Source organism: Onychomys torridus, chromosome 4, assembly GCF_903995425.1.
Source record: "Onychomys torridus chromosome 4, mOncTor1.1, whole genome shotgun sequence".
Classification (NCBI taxonomy): domain Eukaryota; kingdom Metazoa; phylum Chordata; class Mammalia; order Rodentia; family Cricetidae; genus Onychomys; species Onychomys torridus.
Genome location: NC_050446.1, coordinates 27,438,820 through 27,461,885, shown reverse-complemented (window position 1 = coordinate 27,461,885; position 23,066 = coordinate 27,438,820). Strand labels below are relative to the sequence as shown.

At 43.4% G+C, this 23,066-nt stretch overlaps 1 protein-coding gene and 1 pseudogene across 9 annotated transcripts in view; both read right to left on the bottom strand.

Moving 5' to 3' along the window:
* Positions 1-2,394: 2,394 nt before the first annotated feature.
* Positions 2,395-23,066, bottom strand: part of Lypd6b (LY6/PLAUR domain containing 6B) — a 169,821-nt gene continuing 149,149 nt past the window's right edge. For 6 of the 9 annotated variants that reach the window (XM_036186351.1, XM_036186355.1, XM_036186356.1 and 3 more), the window contains 4 exons: positions 14,451-14,605; positions 13,452-13,550; positions 4,792-4,922; positions 2,395-3,270 (listed from right to left, as the gene is read on the bottom strand). In XM_036186351.1, the coding sequence (XP_036042244.1) occupies positions 3,106-3,270; positions 4,792-4,922; positions 13,452-13,550; positions 14,451-14,565 (510 nt within the window). In that variant the 5' untranslated portion in view covers positions 14,566-14,605 and the 3' untranslated portion in view covers positions 2,395-3,105. The remainder of the gene's footprint in view (positions 3,271-4,791; positions 4,923-13,451; positions 13,551-14,450; positions 14,606-23,066) is intronic. The other 3 variants (XM_036186352.1, XM_036186358.1, XM_036186360.1) reach the window with 1 other exon arrangement.
* On the bottom strand, positions 11,137-12,190 carry LOC118583068 (annotated as a pseudogene).

The following is a 23,066-nucleotide window of genomic DNA, read 5'->3' as shown; positions in this document are numbered from 1 at the left end:
AACCACTCCTGCTGCCCTCTGACTGCCACACATGCTGTCGAATGTGCACACACGCATGCATACACACGCATGCATACACACGCACACACACAGAGAGAGAGATTTTCTAGACACCAGAAACAAAATCAGAAAAAAATCACAGTCTACTAATGATTATAATTTTACCAGACAATATATCAATTGCATAGTCAAAAAAAAAAAAAATTCTGGGCAGAGGAAGAAACTAGAGAATACAGAGACACTAGAGATGCTATTTAAATGTCCCAAAGGAAGCCATGTAGAAGTAGAAGCTACAAAATCACAAATAGTTCAAGGTGCTGAGTGAAAAGAGGGTGAATCTCTATCAGCATCAAAAATGATGCTTCCAGGGGTGTCCAAGGTTAGGACAGATGTGGTGATATATTGTGTACCCTAATAAAATTTGCCTGAAGAGCAGAGAACAGAACAAGCCACTAGATTAAACACAGAGGCCAGCCAGTGGTGGCACACACCTTTAATCCTAGTACAGGGAAGCACACACACCTTTAATCCCAGGAAGTGATGGCTGGGTGGAGAAAGGAATATAAGGTGTGAGGAGACAGGAACGAAAGGCTTTTGGGCAGAAGCCTCCCTTTCAGCTAGAGGCTTTTTCAGCTGGAGCCTTTCGGGTGAGGACTCAGAAGATTTCAGTCAGAGGATTCATGGAGTTGGCGAGGTGAGACGTGGCAGTGGCTTGCTCCTTTGTCTCTCTCATCTTTTAACATTTACCCCAATATCTGGCTCTGAGTTTTTTTGGTTTTGGTTTTGGTTTTGGTTTTGGTTTTTTTTTAAATTAAGACCATTTAGGAATTCGTGTTACAGACATATAGGAGATAATGTACTTCCCGACTCCTTGTTCTATGGGGAACTGAAAAGTCTTACTTCAGATGAGACACTCCCAAAGCATCAGGGAGAAGAGACCAGCACTGCCTGTGTCTGCTATGAGTCCATAACCAGCATCAGAACAGCTCAATGGAACAACAAATCAAAACAGAGAGGACAGACTCACCAATGCAGAAGTCAAAGATGTATCCAGCAAACCACTTCCCAGACTCAGCCTCCACCATTCACACCATGGGCCCTGCAGAAACACAGCTTTCTCTTGGATCAGTCTTCCTATAGGGTAGGGATCAGAAAGCTTTTCCTGTACAGGAGTCTTGCCAAGAACCGCACTCTCTCTTCTGCACCCAGCCGTCCTGGATTGAAGGCAGATGCGAGCATGCGGAAAGGAAACTGTGTTCCAATAAAACTTTATCAACAAAATCTAGGTGGTGGAATGGATTGGACCTATAAGCCATGTGACCCTGTGTCACCCTTGATGAGCCCAAGCAAGGACAGTGTTACTCCTAAGTTCTAACAAAGCAGCTCATTCTAACGGCCCATGTTTAGTTAGAGGGGGGAAGTTCATTTTTAACACATATAAGACCAGAAGTGGGAGGGAAAGAAATCAGGATCCTAGAAACAGCAAAGAGATGTTCACTTGACATTCTGAAACTGTGCTATAGAAGGGAGGGAGGGGGAAACGAGACCAAACATTTCATTTCATACTAGAGTTCTTCTGCTGGACTTGACATTCAGAGAAGAGCAGGTGACTGGGCTGGGGGAAAGAACTCTTGTGATTTCCCTGGTAGGCTGCCACTGAGGACATGATATAGTGACATCCATCCCTCTTGGTCAGGGAGGGTCCCTGACCTTCTCAATGCACTTTTTGTATTTAGCCTCCCCAAGGAATCTCTTCCCTCACTCCCCACCCCAAGGAAAAACAACAAAAACTAAGCCACTTTGACATAAAATTTTATTCTTTCAGACAGCATATATCACACACGATGCCTAGAAACACAACTTTAGTGACAGCAATCGGTAAATGTGCTTCATCAGAGGCTTTCACATTGTCAAGAGACACAGAACATGCATCACACTATATAACTCAAAAGTTTTCCACCTCACCCCCAACCGCCTCATAGTTGGCAAGCAGATTCATCAATTTCAACTGGAAATTTCCCTCCTACAGCTGCCCTTTCCATTGACAAGGTGATAAGTGGGTACATTGTTTGGATCTTGACTGTTACAAGGTTGAAGTTTTGGTCCTCAGCCTGTTGGGGCCATTAAGGAGGGTGGTTGAGCTTTTAGGGAGTGGAGACTAGAGGGAGGATTTGGGGCATTGGGAACATAACTTTGAAGGGTACAGTAAAAGCCTATGTGCACACTTTCTCTCCATCCCCATTTCTTCCTCTCTTTCCTTCCTTCCCCCTTTTAAAAAGAACATTTTATTCATTTTTTTGGTATATGGGTGTTTTGCCTACATATATGTCTGTGTACCACATGTATGCAGCACTCATAGAGGCCAGAAGAGGGCACTGGATCCCCCTGGGACTGAAGTTATCAGTTACGAACTGCAATGTGAGTGCTGGGAATCAAACCTGTGTCCTTTAGGGGATCAATTAGTGCCCTTCACTGCTAAGCCATCTCTCTAGCCCATACTTCCTCCTTCCCAAGTCTCCATTAGGAGTGAGTTCCTATTCACTCTCTAACACAAGCCCCCAAATAGTATGTACTGCAATCTCCAAACAAACCATTCATCTTTATAAATGGATCATCTCAGGTTCTTGTTCCAATAATGCAAAGTTAACACAGTAGAGAAACTGCTGTGGGTCGAAGGATTAAATTTCACAGAGATGCTCTGAGCTAATCACAGAAGCCAGAGAGTCTGATCCAGCAGCCTCTGAGGGAGCCCATGGGGTCAAAAAGTCCTTCCAGATGGAAGTCTGGTCAGGCTGGGGTTTATCAAGCTACTGTTACCATCAACAATACTGATGGATCTTCTAACAGAAGTAACAGAATGTAGCACCCCTAGACCAGGACACGGCAAGTTATGTAGTCCTCTTGGCTCCTACCAAGTCCTCATGCTCAGTGCTGTGACCTCATGCAGGAGCAGTTCAGCAAAGCAAACCTTTGCCTTCTACTTTGGGGTCCAATGTATCCTCTTTATCAAGTGCAAGATGGGCCTTCGCTCCAAAGTTTACCGGTCCACTGTCTCTGCCTCGTGCCTTACAGTGCTGGTCTCAGCCCGTCCTAGGAACAGTAACATCACAGCAAGGGAAGCATGATGAGCCAAGCCAGCACCGGGAGGTAGGGTGTGGGAACACTGCTGCCAGATGTCCTCTGAGCATGCATCACAGCGAAGACTGCGTTTGTGTGGTTGGTAGGCAACTCTACATTGCAGATCATTCCTTCGCAGCAAGACCTGCACTCCTGTACAAGGACGGAAAGGGATGAGAGTGACGAGCAGGAAAGGAGGAAGGAACAGAAAAAGACAGAGAGACAGATGCCTGAGTTGCTAGTCCAGCTTGTCCACTGCCTGGGCCTGTGGGTACCTTCCCCTGTGATGGGCTGAGCAAAGACCATCCTGAGGGGCTTCGTCCTAACTCTTGAGGTTTCTGTGTCAAACCCAAGCATAAGTGAGGTGAAGAACGGGAGCTAAATTAGACTACCTGAGTTGCCAAATCTTGACAGGTTTATTAGAAAACTGTGAAACAAAAGTAAAAGTTAGGAACTTTCTGGAACTGTCATTGGCTTTCTTTCTCAGAATTGCTTGTTAGCTAATAATAGTGGCTTGCTATTGTCTGTGACTTTACCCAAGTCCCATTATTACTGCAGTGACAGTTTAAAAAAAAAAAGTCCTTAAGAAGCAAGCTCTGGTCGCACTAGCAATGCATGCCGGGTCGAAGCCATGGCCTCATGAACTAGCCACTTATACAGGCTTCCAGGCTGATGAGGAAGCAGAAAGGCAGCAACACCCAGCATAGCCATCATTGGCTGTCCAGCCAGCTGCCCATCAGATCCATCCAGGAGACAGTTTTGATTCTGCTTTTCAAATCATGCTATGTAGCCCAGGCTGGCTTCACACTCACAATCCTCCTGACTGCTTCCAGAACACTGGGATTACAGGTGTGAGCCCGGGTGCCCAGCCTGGGGCACTTTCTTGATGCCCTGCACTTCCACGTGAAGTTCCATTTCAATCAGTCTCATCAGGACACCTTGCCCTTGCTGTTCACATGCCCCTTGTGTGACCAGAGCCAACAGCCACGGATAAGTCAGGGTCACTGACTTACACACTAGATCACACTCTAAAATCTCATGAAACGTGTATGTTTCAGCCACTTTTTCCTCCAAAATTTTAGGATCTCTGCATATAAGAGTACATTCTTGTTTGAGATGATGGAATGAGATGTTCAAGGATCAATTGATTCACTGTGCATCTAGAATTTATCTTATTTATCTAATTCTCTTAGACTCTTTCTCCTCTGAGCAGAGATGGAGAGTGAGGCAGTTTCAGTGGCAAAAGTCATCCCTGTTTTCTCCTTTCTACCATCTAGTTACCCTGGGAAGGGGGTGCGCTGATATTTAGCCAGGACCAGAGCGTGTCATCTAGACTGCAGTGTGCCTTACTCTCTGGAGGGTGGGTTGTTCTTTAGCTTCTAGAGCAGGCTTCGAACTATTCATGAAAGCTCTGAAGCCCAGAGTCTAGCCCAGGTTCTGGGACATTATCATTCATTCTTAGGAACATGTCCTTTGGAAGACAGGTTATCTTCAAATGTCTGCTCTGCTCATTGGCACTGTGATGCATCCATTTGTCAGAGTACAAACAAATCCAACACAGTGCTTCTCCTTCCTGGTTCTCCCACGGTGCATAACTTACCACCATCACCCTGAAACCCGGGGAAGCGACCACATACACACACACACACACACACACACACACACACTCTTTACCGTGTGTTCCGAGTCCCGGCTGTGACGGCAGCCAACAAAATGACATTCGTTTTTAGAGGCACACTTTTTAGTGATGGATGTACTTCTTCCGCGGCTGCTGAAGTGGTGAACTGTCAAACAATACTGTGTGTCTAGGAAAATTTAACAACAAAAAAGCAATCTTATTTTCCATATTGCAAAAGAGACCTCTAGACCATCATGCCATAAATGGCTGAAATTCGGGATAATCTTTAGGCTTCCAGGTGAGAAATTTAATAGCAGTAAATGCTAGAGCTTGTAGGTAATATTTCTGCAAAGATATCAGCTTCTGAAGTACACATGTGTTTGGAAAATGAATATAAATGGGTATCCAATTCCTTTGGTATTAGCTGAAGCTGAGAAAAAATGTGCACAGTTTTCATCAGTCCTCAGGTCTGCACACCAAATATCAAGTATTTATGACCCTAATCTGGCCCTTCTTCCTCTGAAGCATGCCTTCTAGAACTCTAAATTAAGACAGAAACTGTGAGCATGAAAACAACACCTCTGAAGAGTTGGAGCCTCACTCAACATTTGTTTCTTACAGGCTAAGTGGCAAGTGGCAAATGGGTCTCTAGCTACACAGCGGGTCGCCTCCTTCCTCATCTTGCTTACTCATAGTCTACGCTTTCTAACATGTTTGACTCTTCCTCATCAATGTATTCCACTTTTCCTCTCCCCTTCACTTCCTGTTCCCCACTCATGCCTGCTCTGTATAGTTAGCTCATTTCTTCATCCTCTTTTTATATATATAAAGATTTATTTATTTATTATGCTTACAGAGTTTGCCTGCAGACCAGAAGAGGGCACCAGACCTCATTATGGATGGTTGTGAGCCACCATGTGGTTGCTGGGAATTGAACTCAGGACCTTTGGAAGAGCAGCCAGTGCTCTTAACTGCTGAGCCATCTCTCCAGCCCCATCCTCTTTTTCTTTAAAGGTTTATTTATTTATTATGTATACAGAAGAGGGCACCAGATCTCATTACAGATGGTTGTGAGCCACCATGTGGGTGCTGGGAATTGAACTCAGGACCTCTGGAAGAGCAGTCGGTGCTCTTAACCTCTAACCCATCTCTCCAGCCCGTAGCTCATTTCTATATCATTATCCTGACTGCTTTAAACACCTACTTTATGACAGCATTGTTCTAAGAAAGTGGTTCATAGGACATCATAGGATATTCTGTTCTGGTTCTGTGTTTCCTCAGTTGCTACCAAAGACCATGGAAATCATTGTTATTTAGTCATCATGAATCACAATAGCAACTGACTGGGGGGAAATGGACCAGGACTGAGAGACAGAGTTCTCAGAACTGTCACAAGTAAGTCCTGTTAGCACTTTTGAGATCATTGTAGGGGTTTTTGTTTTGTTTTGTTTTTGTTTTTTGAGACAGGATTTCTCTGTGTAGCTTTGGAGCCTGTCCTGGAACTCACTCTGTAGCCCAGGCTGGCCTCGACCTCACAGAAATCCACCTGCCTCTGCCTCCCAAGTGCGGGGTTAAAGGCAGGCACCACCATCTTGCCCGCTGCCATACAGGTAGGAGGGTTACACAGGGGTAAGGTAGGATTAACCAAGGCAGGTTTCGAGGGTTTGTGCTCTTAATAAGTACACTTGGCTGCTACCAAGGATACTCAGCATTAAGCTAGACAAAAGTAGCTGACTTTTGGAGTCTGAAAGAAAGGGAGCCATTAGATGTTTTGGAGAAGGCATTTAAATATATGCTCTAAACTCAGAAGAATTGGAAACCAGTGACTGCTTGTGTTTATCCAGAGCATTGCACGCATCACACACGAAAGAATCCTCTAACAAGTCAGCACAAAAGCTGGTGCCAATAAAACAAGAAGCACCCATGTTGTCGTGCTGTGTTCCAGAGACAGACCACAAGTGGAGCTTTATGGAGATAGAGGAAATCTGAGATGACAAAGAACAACAGATCCAGGCCTGCTGGTCATCGATGAATGGTTGACTAGACTTCCCCAAATAACAGCAAAGGGAAAAGTCAAAAATGACACCTCAGTTATAACTCCAGATGGTTAATGTCTTTGAGGCTTGAATAACAGATGGTCAAAAATGAGCTCTCATGCTGTGCTGGGATGTGAGGTCATTCCTTGCTGGTTCCTGTAAGAGTTGGCTTCTCAGGTGGGCTTGGCAGAGCCAACCAGGCTGCCATTGCTATTGTAGACACTGATAGGGATGAGAGATTAAGATCGCCTGTTTTGTTTATCTGTAGTTCAGAAAAGATGTTATTAGGGCTGGAAAGATGGCTCAGCCCTTGTTGCTCTTTGGGAGGAGCTGGGTTAGTTCCCAGTACCCATGTAGAAACTAACAAGCATCCATAACTCCAACTGCAGGGGCTCCAATGCCTTCTTCTGGTCTCCTTGGACACCAGGCTGCATGTGGAGCACAGACATACATAGAAGCAAAATACTCACACACATAAAATAAATTAATCTTTAAAAGGTATTTAAATAAACAAAAGAGGTGATATTCTAAAACTTGAAGCAGATAAAAGGTTTTGGTTGATAAACAACAAATTGGAACATTGTGCACATAGTAATCACAGACTTTGAAGGTACCATCAAAGAATAGCTTGATCCATAAAGGGAAGGCCAATAAGCAAGTAAACTTTAAAGCTATTCTAACCCTTCCATTTGATGTTAAGGAGAAATTGAAAGCAAATTGTTAAAGATATCGAACATCTGAAATAAATTAGGAGAGATAGCTATCAACCAACCTTAAAACTAAAACAATTATAACCAATCTCTTCCTGAGTGGACTTGAAGTCCACTCTACAAGATGAACTAGTGCCTGGTATTGTTAACTGGGCCCAAACCCAGTGGCTAGCTAGGTCCTAAGTCCTAAGAGAGAACCTTCTGCTAGTGTTCTGCTAAATGAACATAGTAATAATTTGCCCTTCTTATCTTTATACCCATAGATTAGTACACCTTTCAACCCTCATCAAAGAATCTTTTTTTCTGCAGCACAGAGTGATTAATACAGAGACCCACATCTGGTCAATGTGATGAGGATAAGAATGTGGAATGCTTAGTGCTAAATGGGACAGCTGTATGAGAGCTCCTACTCTCAAGGCTCAGGGATCATCAAGGAAAGAAAGGTAACACGGATTTTAAGAGCGAAGGTGAGTGGGTCTGCAGTGAAACAGTATTTACCAGACATGAATGACAGGACCATTGCACACATCAACTTACAGAGGCTGCGACTGCATGCAGAAGACCTGCACAATAACAAGCCAAACATGATCCCAGCACCAGCAGGGAAGGGGCTCATGAGGTGATATTGTCAACTGATGACTGCTCAGTAGGTCAAGTCAGTTTTCTTTAGGACGTGGCCCCTGAGAGGACACTCATGATCCAATAGATTATCCATTACCTATCCCCATCAAGTGGACTTGTTGAGTTTTAAAAAAGCTCACAAAATTGAGGAGGCATAGTGCTGTGTGTGTAGGGGAAGGGGATAAGGGAGAAACTGGAGGGGAGTGAAAAGAGAGTGCTTTGATTAAAATGAATTTTATGCATGTAAAAAATCCTAAATAGAAAAAATCCTTTAAAACAACTAAGAAAAAATTTTGTGGAAACATGAAAAAATGGACACAATCACACATGTACAAGCATATGACAATTTAAGAGTAGCCACTTTGTAGAAATATGAAAGAACCTCAAGAAAAAAGATTCTAGTAATTGATTCTTCTAGAAAAGAGGAGATGACAAACATTGATCATATGGATGTTATGGTGATTTGAAAGAGTTGCCATGGTCATGGTGTCTCTTCACAGCAATAGAAACCCTAACTAAGACAGAAGTTGGTATCAGGAGTGGGGTGCTGCTGTGATAGGCCTGGCCATGGCTTTGTTGAAGGAATGTGGACCTTGAGACCATGGATTAGAAAAGCAGATGAAAGTTCTGCTTAATGGGTCATACTAGTAGGAACATGGAAGACAGTGGTGATAAGTGTGATTTGATGAACTGTGGGGGTCTAGTTCAAGAGGTTTCAGAGGAGAAGAATTTTAATATGTTATCTAGAGATTGTTCTTGTGATATTTTAGTGAAGATTGTGGCTGAAAAGTCTGCATGAGGCTAAAGTGAAAAGTTTTGGATTAATGTAATTGCCTAAGAAAATCTCAAAACAGCCTAGTATAGACTCTATTGTGTGCTTGTTAATGTTAACTCTAGTGAAGAATAATAATGAAAAGGAGCAAGCTGTACAAGGAAAATACAAGTTGTATAATTTGGAGAGAAAGAGGACAGACACCAGGAAGTGGAATGGAGCTAAATTCAAGGAGATAAACTGATTAAGAAATGGAATAAAGGGAGTAGTGACCTCAGGGCAAGATCCCACCCTATATGATCCTTCCAACTTGTGGAAAAAGAATTAAAGAAAAGCTTAGAACTGGGTGTGGTGGTGCACACCTTTAATCCCAGCACTTCAGAGGCAGAGGTAGGCAGATCTCTGAGTTTATGGGCAGCCCGGTCTGTGGATTCATTTTCAGAACAGTCAAGCTTAGCAATGAAGGAAACCATTGATAACAGAAAGCTGGTGAAGGTATGACTGAACAAGGGGGCCATGTTGCAGCCCCAACAAGCAGTGGAACTTGGCAGCTTCTGCTACATAGTTCTGGCCTTAGAGTCAAGGATAGAAGAAAGGTGCTATGGAACCTTCTTCCATGACTAAGGAAAGATGCTAAGGCCAGGTATGTGTCAGGGGTATCCCTACAATGGAGGCCTAGAGAGGCCATTGAATGAAGCTGTGAAGGTGAAGCCTGGATTTCCTTGGAGACCCCAAGATGTTGCAGATGCCAGAGCCATGGAATACATGACAAGGAAAGCTGCCAATAGGAAGTGGAACCAGTCCAAGTGAAAAAAGTATGTGGCAGTCAACAAAGCTAAAAGGAGTTGGAAATCTGAAGAGTGTTTTGACATCAGACATGGAGATGCAGAGTTTGGAGTTTGCCCAGCTGGTTTTCAGTGTTGCTTTGGCCCAGTATTTCCTCACTATGCTCCCTTCCCTATGTTTTAGAATGGAAACATATATCCTGCACCATTGGAAGTATGTGATCTGCTTTTTTATTTTGATTTTACAGGGGATTACAGTTAAGAGATGGCATAAATCTCAGAAGAAACTTTGAACTTTAGACTTTTAAATAAATGTGAGACTGTTGTAGACTATGAGGACTTTTGGAATTAGACTGAATGTATTTTTGCATTATGATATGGCTACAAGCCTTTGGGAGCTAAGGAGTGGAATGTGGTAGTTTGAAAAAATCCCCCCCAAAGGGAGTGGCACTATTAGGAGTTGTGGCTTTGTTGGAGCAAGCTGTTACTATGGGAGTGGCCTTTGAGGTCTCCTTTGCTCAGTATGGGCAGACTCTGCTGCCTGCCGATCAAGATGTAGAACTCTCAACTCCTTCTCCAGCACCATGTCTGCCTGCATGCTGCCATGCTTATAGCCATGATGATAATGAATGAAACCTCTTAAACTGTAAGCCACCTCAATTAAATGTTTTCCTTTCTAAGAGTTGCCATGATCACCGGGCAGTGGTGGCACATACATGCCTTTAATCCCAGCACTCAGGAGGCAGAGGCAGGCAGATCTCTGTGAGTTCCTGGCCAGTCTGGTCTACAGAGTGAGTTCCAGGACAGCCAGGACTGTTACATGGAATAACCCTGTTTCAGGGAGGAAAAAAAGTTGCCATGTCATGATGTCTCTTTACAACAATAGAAATCCCTGATTAAGACAGAAGTCACAGGCATGCACACTTAACTTAGCCATGATTCTCAGGAATGAAGTCAGTAGTGGTTTTTTTTGGGGGGGGGGGCACGTCTGACAGCTTTTTTTTTTTTTCACTGTTCAAGGTTTATTTGGTGTTTTCATTGGCATGATACTTGGGTAGTTGGTTGCATCATCCATATGCAGATCTTACTTTTTTATATAATATTTCAATGTACACTACAGACACATAATACACAAAATAATATCCTTTAGAACAGTTATGCACAAATATGCATAATGGATTTACCCACTGGAGCCACATTATGACTAACTGGGAACTCACTGGCCTAGGCATGTTTGGTGAGGGTGCACAGCAGACATGGCAGGCTCATAAGGTAACTGAAGCCTGCACACAATTGGCAGTGTGTCTCAGATAGTGGGACTGTCACACCAACCAGGTTACCACTACACAAGTACCACTTAGCATCAGGGTAGAGCTGTGGGAACCGCCACCTTAACATAACACAACTCAGATGAGGAGACAGTGTGTGGTCTCTATTGAAACCCTGCTGCAGCCTGGACAGTGAAGCTCTAGGACATCTGGGGATTTTAGAACTACAGCTCTTTCCATATGCCCCAGAGTGTATCTGCACTCTTCTTCAAATGGGCCTCCTCTCCAGAAGTCAAAGTCACCTTCACAACATCTGAAATTCCATTTTGTCCCAGGACACAAGGGACACTGAGGAAAACATCATCCTTGATTCCATAGAGACCCTTAATCATGGTAGAAATGGCATGCACCTGCCTAAGATTCTTCATCATGCTCTCAGGCAGGTTGGCCACGGAGAGGCCAATGGCCTAGGAGGTATACCCTTTGAGTTTAATCACCTCATGGGCGCTGTCAACCACCTGCTTGTGAACCTCCTTCCACTGCTCCTTGTCTATATTGGAGCCCAGTTCTTGGTTCAGATTCTTTAGAGAGACACCAGCAACATTCACACCACTCCACACAGGCACAATGGAGTCTCCATGCTCCCCTAGGACCCATCCATGACAGCTTAGGGGGTGAATGCCCAGCCTTTCTCCCATCAGGTAATGAAACCGAGCTGAATCCAGATTGCAACCACTCCCAAATAACTCAGTTTTTGGGGGGAGCCACTTATCTTCCAGGCCATGTAGGTCAAGATGTCCACTGGGTTTGAAACAATAAGCAGCTTGCAGTTTGGACTGTACTTCACAACATTGGGAATGATGAATTTGAAGATGTTCACATTTCGCTGGACCAGATTGAGTCGGCTCTCTCCCTCTTGCTGATGGCCCCCACTGTGATAATGACCAGCTTGGAGTTTGCAGTCACACTATAGTCTTTGCCAGAGACAATTTTTGGTGTTCTGAGGAAAAGGCTGCCATGCTGGAGATCCATCATCTCTCCCTTCAGCTTGTCTTCCATGACATTAACAAGGGCAAGCTCATCGGCCAAGTCCTTCATTAGGATACTGATGGCACAAGCCATGCCAACAGCACCAACCCCAACAACCGTAATCTTGTTCTGGGGGGCTTGTTCTTCCTTAGGTAGATTCACAATCAGCTGGTCCTTGAGGGTTGCCATCTTAGTGGACTTTGAACTTTTTGTTCATTGTGCTAGTGCACAATGGACAGCAGCGTGGTCTGGACTTGGTGACAGAGGCTCCAGCCCCAACAGCTTTTTTATATCTAGATATAATCAGGGCATTCTACTATTATAAATAATGTAGTATAGACAGATTCATGATAATAGACCCAAACTAGCAATTTCTAACTTTGGAAGTCCATTTTGCTCTTTGTATTTCTTGGGTTATTGTATCTGAAAACTTAAAATCAGAACAGCCCAGTCTCTATAGATCTCTCAGTTCCAAACTCCTATGAGCACATTCTATCTGCTTAAGCTCCAACTCTGTATAAAAACATTGTTTCCTCACAACTCTGTTTCTATCTCTGGAAGTTGCAGTTCCCACCCTCCAAGCAAAAGTGATGGCAGTTGCCCCTTGATGTATTCTTTGACTCTTTCTTTCCAGCTATGCATTCTCCACACAGCAATGTTGTATATCACAATCAGTATCATGTGCTCTGACTTCCATATTCTATCAGAAAAAGAAACATCTGCACATCTTTGAACATGGGTCCCTCTCAGATTGTTACTCCATCTCCCACTGTGCCACAGTGGCCAGTCTGTTATTGAAGAGGCCATACCAACTGCTGACTCTGGAAGCCTTTACATTTGAGATTTTCCTTCCAGGCACACTATTTCTGCAGATCTCCATCAGGATTCCTTGTCTTGGCCATTCAGGTCTTTGTTGTAATGTATATTCAGAGAAGGTTTCCCATGGCTACCTAGTCAAAGGCATCCATTCACCTGTCAGCGAGTATTTACTGAGTGCATATTAGGACCCAGGCACTGGATTGGGCACTAGAGATGTGTCAGTAAACTACCAAGGATAATCAGATGTTTGTTAGGCTAGTGAATGAGCTTCCCAAGCATCAATGAATCTCTAGAGTAGAGCACAGAAACCTTTCTTTGCTTTAAGCCAGTAAGTAGGACGTTTCTAAGGTATCATCAAGCATCAAGCATTTCTGGAATTGTTTGAACACTTTAGTCAACACTGTGGTTTCTGTTTTCTTGATAAATACCTGTTAAGAAATTTTCCCCCATGATGTATCAACTACATGTTGAGGCTGTGTCAGCCATTTCCAGGTTCTCCCATGATATTCTTTTGTCTGGATAGTCTTTCACAAGAAATCCAGGACCCCTATAGAATGCCAGTGGGCTGTTGGCACACTAATCTACTACATAAGCCATCTCTTCCAGTTAAGGAGAGGACCTAATTAAGTGAGCACACAGAAGAATCCAGAAGAGTCTTCCAAGCTCATATACTCACCCTGTGGACACCACTTGTCTTCTGCCCATCTATTGCAATTGTAATTATCCCCGGCATTTTCACAAGTAAAACACTTGAAGCTGTTTGGGAATGGTGTGGCTTTAAAGAAAAGGGAAGTCAGGTCACAAAAAGACAAAATTTTCAAACATCAAAAATAGCACAAAAGTAGCAACTTTATTAGATGAAACAAAACATACAAGACATCCTCTTGGGAATGCCTATGTCCCTGTCTTGAAAGCTTGATCAACCCATCTGGCTTGTGTTCATTTCATTTGTTCCCTTCTAGTAATACTGTAATCTTCCACTATAGAGAAATGGAAATGGCTTCATGAGCTTCTCTGAAAGACTCATGAAATGGTTCTATTACAATTTATCTTCTCAATTAAGAGAGGTGAAGGGAATGGACAAGAATGATAGCGGCATTAGAGTTTATATACGTACACATACACATACACACACACACACACACACACACACACACACACACACATACATATACATATATACACACACGAATGAGATAGACAGAGACAGAAAAGATAGAGCATCCTGAATAGTATAGAAAATGTGAAGCAGAGAACGGCAATGGTGAATACCTCGTGTAGGGCTAGGGTGAAGACAGCCCTCACCCTGGCTGTGTATCTCCACCAGCACCAGGAAAGCATTTGAAAAGAGAAGAGGAGAAAGGAAAAGAAAAGCATGCCCCACATCTCACCCTCTGGATTACTATTTGGCTACTTTTAGTGGCAAAACTTTTATGCACAATTAATTGTGCATCACAGTAATGAAGACCAGGTCCCACTCTCTTCCCAATTTCAAACTCTCTGATGAGTTTTTAAATGGTGTTAATGGCCATTTGAAAGAATGGGTGCCTCATTTATGAAGAAACTTTCCACAGCCGGTAATCTTTTCTGATGAAGAAATCACTGAATTTCTACTAAGCCACAGTTAGGGACAGTGCTTGCACTAACGGACATGAGGACCACAGCCCCTACTTACGGTCAAGAGGAGGCCTCACGTTGTAGAAGTTAATGTTCTTGGCAAATACCCAGTTTTCTGAGAAGATCAGCATCTGAAGGATGGTCACAGCCAGAATGTGGCAGAGGAACAGCATTCTGAGCTCCCAGGTTGGGCAGGTTCAATTCGTATGTCTGCTGTGAAAACACAGACTGGGTTAGCTCATTTGTTTCCTATACATCAGTGCAAGTTGTGTTTGGCTTCTGCTTGGAAAGCTCAATTATTCTACCTGTTGAAAAGGGTCAGTACCACAAGTATCATTCAGATGAAAATCAAGTAATTATTGCTTTCTACTGGCCCGCTGAATCTCAACAGGACATCCAGTGACCCTCCCTGTCCAGGAACACAAGCATCTGGCACTGGCCTGGCTACACCAGGTTCCTTCTGTGTCTGGGGCTAGCCAGTAGATGCTGTGCTGAATCATGCATTTTTATTTCAATCAGGCCTGGTTCCTGGTTTATTTACCTGGAGTCACTAAACCACTTATTTCTGAAATCCCTTCCCTGAGTAAACAGAGGCACTTGATCACTTTTGCAACTCCACCAAATCCTGGCAGAAACCATGCAAGCAAAGCCTGCGGAGCAAATACTGACGAAAGCACAATAGGTCTGGACTAAAATCTCTGCTGATCTCAGAGCTCACAGAGGCAGAGAAGAGAAGGAAGCATCACCATCACGTGAGGTGCCAGCTCCACCAGCACCTGTCACACTGGGCGCAAGGACAAACCACCGGGAAGTTCCAGAGGAAATAATCAAAGTTGAATACTGGAAACAACGTAATGATGCCTCTGGTCCACAAACATTATTGACTGTGTTCATAACTTTGAGCAGATGGGACTGAAACTCGATGGAATGAGAGACAGGAACACAGTGCTGAGTAAAGGGAATGGTATACTGCCCCCCCCCCCATAGGACCCAGAGTTTCTACCCTGGGAAGCCAGCCTTGTGGGACCAGTTAAATGTGCAGTCTCATCGTTGACAGGTCATCTGGCTAGGGAAAGGTGAGTGTGGGCTGCAGAAGACAGCATGCAACTTGGAATCCAAAGGTTCAGGTGCTGGCTCTGCTGTTTATTAGCTTCTTGACCTTGGGCGAGCTCTTTAAACTCTATTAACCTCAATTTCCTCATCTGTAAAATGGCTTAATAATACACACACAACCTACACATCTGGATAATTGCGAGCATCAAATACAGGTTCAGATAGAATCACATAGCTTTGAATGAAACACATATAATAAGAGTTCTGTGGAAATGCTGGAGCTCAATAGAATCAGCCAGACTCATTTTCTTCTTGCTGAATCAACCAGTCTCAGTGGCTTAGGGAAATTTTCAAAGAAAAGTGGTTTGATATCCATATATACAGGCATGGTTCTTTACATTAGCTTTTTTTGAAGTCAGGGTAATAGTGTGTGGATTCCAGGATTTTACATCATCTCCTGTGATTTTTGCATATATGTAACACATAAGCAGGGGTACTGAACTGACTATCAGATAAGGTCTTGCCGTCCCTAAAGAAGACCTTTGTGAAGGCAAGACCAAGTCACTATGGGTGTAGTCAGTGAAAGAAAGCACACTGGTATGGAATTTCTGAGAATACAATAGGGCTAAACTTTATAGATTTTTTTTTTTAAACCGGAGCTGAGGACCGAACCCAGGGCCTTGCGCTTGCTAGGCAAGTGCTCTACCACTGAACTAAATCTCCAAACCCTAGATTTCGTTTTAGTTACATCAACACATAGACCCAGAAATATTAAATCAATTTTCCCTAGCTTATTTTAGTAACCACAATTGAAATTTTAGTAGTCATGTTTCCACATTTCATTCTTATGGCCTTTCTGAACAAACAGACATTATCAAATCAAGTGGTTATATTGAAAAACAATTCTGCTTTTCCTAGTCACACATCTAAATTGGTCCATCCCAAAGTTAAATGAATCTGTAGCCAAAGGATAGAACCCAATATCCCAAGAGAGACTTTTTATAACGAGGAGATGAGTTCTTCTCCCCTAACCCCCATCCAACCTCAGAATGACTGTTCTCTAATAGCAATCCACATTGTTTGTGTAATATGCGCAAGACTCCTAAGAACATGGATTTCAGATTCATGTTCTGTATACTTTGATCCCCTTTCATCACTGAGTAGCTATGGGTCTTTAGACAAGTTGCTGAAGCTTCCCAATTCCAGCTTCCCTCTCTGTAAAATAATAATGATAGCAGTTTTGAAGTGAGGTTTCCATGACCCCCATACCTCTAAGCTTGAAGCTGAGTGCTGAGCCACAGTTGAAGCTATGTTCATTTAATGCTTTCTATTGGGTGGTAAAAAGCATTGGCTCAAATACCTGCATTGAGACTCAACCCTTGTGATGCCTGGTTAAAGCTCATTAACCTCCAGGTGCTCTCTATAGCACAGTTTTTGTGCCTATGAAATGAGCAGTAACGTTGACTTGTAGAGCTGTGGGAATAACGTTGGCTAAAGCACAGACAACCTTTGAACTATTGAGTTAGTTATGTGCCTGGATTTTGACTAATTCTCCTAAGCATTTACTGCTGTGAACAAATTCCCCGTTCAAAATTAGAGATCAAAATCCTAGGTTTCCCTAAAGAAATTTCCCTTGGAAACCAACGCTTATTCATTCAACATGACATTGTTGACACCCACTATGGCTCATACATTGTTATTATTGACTCCCCACCAATGCCTTTCCTCTCATGAAAACTGCATTTTAGACGGCACAGGTAACACAAAGTGGGGGGGGGGGGGGCGGTATATAATGTGAGACGGTTATAAATGTCATAAAGGTGAAGCAGTAAGGTTATCATTTAGTAGGAGGGTGAGGGGCTGCATCACATGTGACAGTCTGCACACACCTCTCTGAGTAAGTAATAAGGTGATAACTTGGTAGGAGGGTGAGGGGCTGCATCACATGTGACAGTCTGCACACACCTCTCTGAGTAAGTATAAGGTGATAACTTGGTAGGAGGGTGAGGGGCTGCATCACATGTGACAGTCTGCACACACCTCTCTGAGTATGTGACATTTGAACAGATGAACTAAATGAAGAGAAGAAGCAATAGCTAAATCAGAAAGCAACTAAATCCTATGGAGGGAACTGCAGAAAACAGGTCTGGACAGATGGTTCAGTGGGTAAGAGCATTTTCTGCCTGAGCTCAGATCCATATAAAAAGAGTTGCACCACAAATGTACCAGGTATACGCCATGCATGTATATAACCCTAATGTTGTGTAAGAGGAGACAGAAGGATTGACGGGGCTTGCTGGCTGTTGGTCTGGCTCCTGGTCTCTCACTGAACAAGGAAGGAAGTGAAGAATGAGAAGAGTAGGACATCCATGTTCCTCCTCTAGCTTCTGCATGCACACGCAGGCATGAGCGTCCATGCACACACCTCACACACATCTGTACACACACACACACACACACACACACATACTAAAAAGGGTAGCATCAAGTACGCCTGTAGCACACAGAGTACTGGTTTAGGGGTATAGACAGTCAGTTAGTGGATGAAACTACATCACATAAGCACCCTAAAGATTTGGATCCAGGAAAATCAAGACGTTGAAACAAAAACCACACATGTTTTGTGTCTCTAGAGACACTGGTCCCAATGCCTAGCTGTGTTTGCTGCTCCTGGAACAAAAGGGATGTGAGTGGTGGTGGAGGCAGAGGAAGGTAGAATTCAGACCCACCAAAGGCTTCAAACTACTGAATGGAGATGGTGAGGTGACTCGGTCGGTAAAGTACTTGGTGAGTGTCAACTCTAGGAAGAGCAGTGTGTGTCTATAACTTCAGCATGGGAAGGTGGAAACAGGGGGATCCCTGGAGCTAACGTGTCAGTCACCCTAGCCAATTAGTGACATCCAGGTTCAATAAAAGATGTTATTATTAGTAAGTAAGGTAGAAAGTGACTTTGACTTCTGACCTTCATAAGCACAAGCATTCTTGTACATATATATGCACACACACACACACACACACATACACACACACACACACACACCTCAATGAACTAGTCTAAGCATAAGACTTGCTTTTTGGATTCTCCATGCTCTAAAACAACACTGCAGAGACTGGGTCATTACCATTGTACATTTGAGGGAACTGAGGCTCACAGGCATGCAGTCACTGACACAGTAGCCCCTCAAAATTGTCCACATTGTATGGTCTGACTACTAGAGAAATGCGTAACAAAGGTTTGAATCCCATCATGCTACATCTACCCACAGCCAAAACGTATTTTCATTCCCACTTCAAAGAGAAACAGCAAAGCCCTATTCTGGCAACATTCTCCAAAACGGGAAAGGTTTGCCTGCCAAATGAGAAATGAACTAGATAAAAGTGCCTTCTAGCTCCTGAGCAGGCTTTATAATGTATTATCAACGTATTACCATACACTATCTCCCAAGCAGCGCCTAGCTCTAGCTTCTTCGGTATACAGGTTTGTGTTATCATTTTTTAGAAGCAGGGGGCATTAGGGTAATGAACAAGGGATGGTTAAATTGAGGTCCTGGAGTTTCTGTACATTGAGACTCATTGCACAGAGCCTCTGAACTAAAACGAGTCTGTGGAGACTCTGCTGAGCAGACACACTCACCTCGGTCTCTGTCACAGGCAAGGTTACAGGAGAGTTTGTATTGTGTTTCATGGAGGGGGTGGTATCTACAATGTGTGTTGGAGTAAACCAGGCTGTTTTCTCCATAACCATCATACAGACTACTGTACTTCCTCATATAGGATAAGGAGTAACCCATGAGGTTCCTAAGGTGATTGGTAAAACTGTGTGTGTAGATGTATCTCTGTGGGTAGAGGGTCTTGAGATCCAATTAATGGTGAAAATTGCTGTTTATTGCTTCAGAATATAGCTGTCAATGATTTGGCTTCCCATGAGAATGCTTTTATTCTGACACTAAGACAAAAGTTCCACTGTTTGTGTGGATGTGTGTCTACAACCCTCACACTCAATGGAAACTCAAAAAAATCTTTCTCCACAAGAGCTTACTGCTTTCGTCCATGTTTCCCAGAGACAAGCTTGGACAGAAACCCCATGTGTGTGGTGCTCACCGTCCCTGTGCTTGGAGTCCCTTCTTTGCTCCAGAATGCAAACAGCTTCTTGGCCAGGAGAGGGGAGAGAATTCTTGCAGGCATTATTTGTAGAGATACAGGAAGCAACTCTCAGAATGGCAGGAGGCCAGATTTGTAAGTTAAGGAACCCCCTCCTGAGACTGGCCCATACCTGCCCACAATAAAAGACTTGACTCACAGGAGAGCAAGTGGTTCAGAAGCAGAGCAACTTCCCAGGCTCCGGTCCTCATCATCACCTACTTGATACTTCTGCAAAGCTGGGGGGACCCCAAGAAGCAGCATATTGCTGACATCCTTTGAGGGAGTAAAAGGATCTACATTTTTTTTTAATGTTCCCCAGATGTATGCTCAGCACACAACATATACTCACTGAATACATTTTTGAACAGAAGCAACATCATTATTTATGACCTCGATGGAGCTCCTTTCAGAGTGAGTAAAACAAAGATATTCACAATAAAGAACTGGCAGGAAGTCCAAAGCTGTTCAATGATGGACTCCTAACAGAAAGCCAAGTGACCAAAGCCGGGCAGTAGAAACTGCAGTTCTTACACAGTTCCTAGCAAATGAGTCAGCAAGCACACAAGGGCCTGCAACTGCTAATGAAATAAATGAAGAGAGATAATTGAAGGGAAGCAGCCCTTCTAAGTCCAACATGCCCATCAACACTCACATTCACACCTCCCTGCAAGCACCACTTACTCTGCAGACAGGTACACTAATGACAATCTTAATAAGCCTGGCTTTGCTTGTAAAAAAAAAATAAATACATAAATAAATAAAGGATTGAAAGCAAAGTGGAAATTCAAAATGAGTGCTGAAATCCTACTGGGGAAGAGCAGACTAGGTGAAAACATTCCTCTGGAAAGGGGAAATTGGCCAGAAGAAAACGCCACTATCTACAGCTAGAGTGGGGTACCAGTTGCTTCTGGCTGGGAAAGCAAGGTGGTGAAGAGAGATGCTCAGGGTCTTGTTGAATTTTGGAAGCATGCCAGGGGATGTACAGTCTACCTGCTTCCTTGCAGAGGAGCTAGAGGCTAGGTACTGAGCCCTCCTAGGCTGGGGAGCCGGTTCCCAGGGCTTCGGTTTCTACCTTGTGGGGTGGTTTGCTCTCTATGGGGCATAATATTTATGGAGGGCTCAGCTTCTCCACATCTTGAGAGTTTATAATGTGAAGTCACATCTTACAGCAAACAAGAAGGAGCAAATCCTTGAGTTCTGATAAATTACTGATACCAAAAGGCAGTATGGGCCACTGAAGGTATGGCTGACAATATTCTTTGAGGGGAAATAAAAACAATGGCCTTAGCTTCAAAATCCCCCAGATTAAAATTCCAGCTCTATAGTTACTAGTCAGACAACCACAGAGTATGAAGTGTTGTCCCCGTTAGCGATAAGGAAAGTGGGGCTCAGAGTTGTGCTGGGAACTCGGGTTGTGGTATGACTTCAGAGGGACTATTAATATATAAAGGACCTTCTATTTAACCTCAAGAATCTTCAGCGTCAAATTTACCCTCTACTCCCTCCCTCCCCTTCCTATACACATCATTACCAGACTAAAGATCTGATCAAAAGACACAATTGTGCAAATTTATTCCATATTAGCTGGAACAAGTGGGACAATGTTGGCGTCTGGAAATAATTACTTAAGAGGACTCAGAAATTCTTCCTATTGCAACCAAGCGGGAAGGTGAAAAACTTTGTACCGATACTCCTTCCACTTCTAATAACATAGGATACTCTGCAGGTAGATTAATGAAGAATTCCAAGCCTGGCAGTGGTGGCACATGCCTTTAAGCCCAGCACTAGGGAGGCAGAGGCAGGTGGATTTCTGTGAGTTTAAGGCCAGCTTGGGCTACAGAGCGAGATCCAGGAAAGGTGCAGAGCTACACAAAGAAACCCTGTCTCGAAAAACCAAAAAAAAAAAAAAAAGAATTCCAGTTATGTATTAAGACTCATAACTATAATATGGCATTCCCATAATTCTAGATTCTCATTACACTGCTTAAAAAAATACAAGCAGCAGGGCAGTGATGATGCATGCCTTTAATCCCAGGACTTGGGAAGCAAGAGGCAGGCAGATCTGAGTTAGAGGCCAGCCTGGTCTACAGAGTGAGTTCCGGGACAGCTGGGGCTACTTGGAGATACTCTGTCTTGAAAAACTATACAATGACAAAAATACAAACAAAAAAATTCTCATCAAACACAGGACAACCTCTTGTAAGTGACCTCATTTCTAAGGATAAAGCTGAACATTTTGTGATGTGAGAGATGCAATTCATTATCTGTTGCATGTAACCAGGTCAATGATAATACCTAAAACAGTGCTAATGTTAAAATAATTTTATTATGCAAATCAATTTAAATCCAATTGTGAGGTAATGCAGGGCCAATAAGTATGAAACTCAGATTCTTCCTAATTTTAAAGGATGATTCCAGTTTTAAGAAAATGCCAAAACATGCTTTCAAGGTTATAGCTTTTCAACTGCAGTTTTGTCAAAGACATGATTTTATACCCTTTTAGAAGGCTTTCCTGATGCTAGAAGAGGAAGATGGTAAAAAACAAAGCCCATGAACAAGACTTAAAGGCTTAGCTGGTTAATAATAACAAGGAGGTTTCCTTTAATGGGCCCAGACTGATTTGTCAGGCTTCACAGACACGGATAAATGGTAGGAAGCTCCATTAGTCAGTTTTGTCACCCCAAGTATCTGCAATAACCAACTTCGAGAGAAAAACCAGTTCACTTTGGCTCGGATGAAAGTTTCCTACTGTGATCAGCTGGCTCGCTGTCTGCAGCTTGTGATGAGGCAGCACAATATGGTTGAGATGCACAGCAGAGCTCAACTGCTCACCTCAAGGCCAGAAAGCAGAAGAGAGAAAGAATAAGGGGTCAGGGCCACACTGTCTCCTTCGAGAGCATTCTTCCCTACCACGGAAAGACCTTCCCGTAGGTCCCGCTCACCTCTTCACTCTCTTTCTTTGTGATGTTGTGGTTGGTTGTTTTGATACAGTGGCTCTGGCTGACCTGGAATTCTCTATGTAGACCCAGCTGGCCTCAGACTCAGGGATCCACCTGCCTCTGCCTCCGGAGTGCTGGGACTAAAGGTGTGTACCACCACATCCAGCTAGGACCTACTTACAAGTTCCACTCTGTCCCAACATCAGTGGCCTGGGGATCAAGACTGTCACATGATCGATCCACATGATCGATCCACTAAAGGACATTTATGATCATTGATCTATATAGCAGAATCTAATACAAATGTGTTGACTAAATTTGAGATTTTCCTTCATAAAGATGGAATAGCTCTTAGCAATTCACTTCTGTAAATGATTTATGCCAAATCATTTATGTAGTAATATTTTTTACATACTGAATAAAAACGTAAGTTGGATGGCAGGATAGAAAAGAGCCCAAAAATAGTGGGTTTCCTTCCATGAACAGCATTCTCTCTCTGTGGTGTCACCCTTTGCTCTGCACTTCTTAGCAGCTGAGAG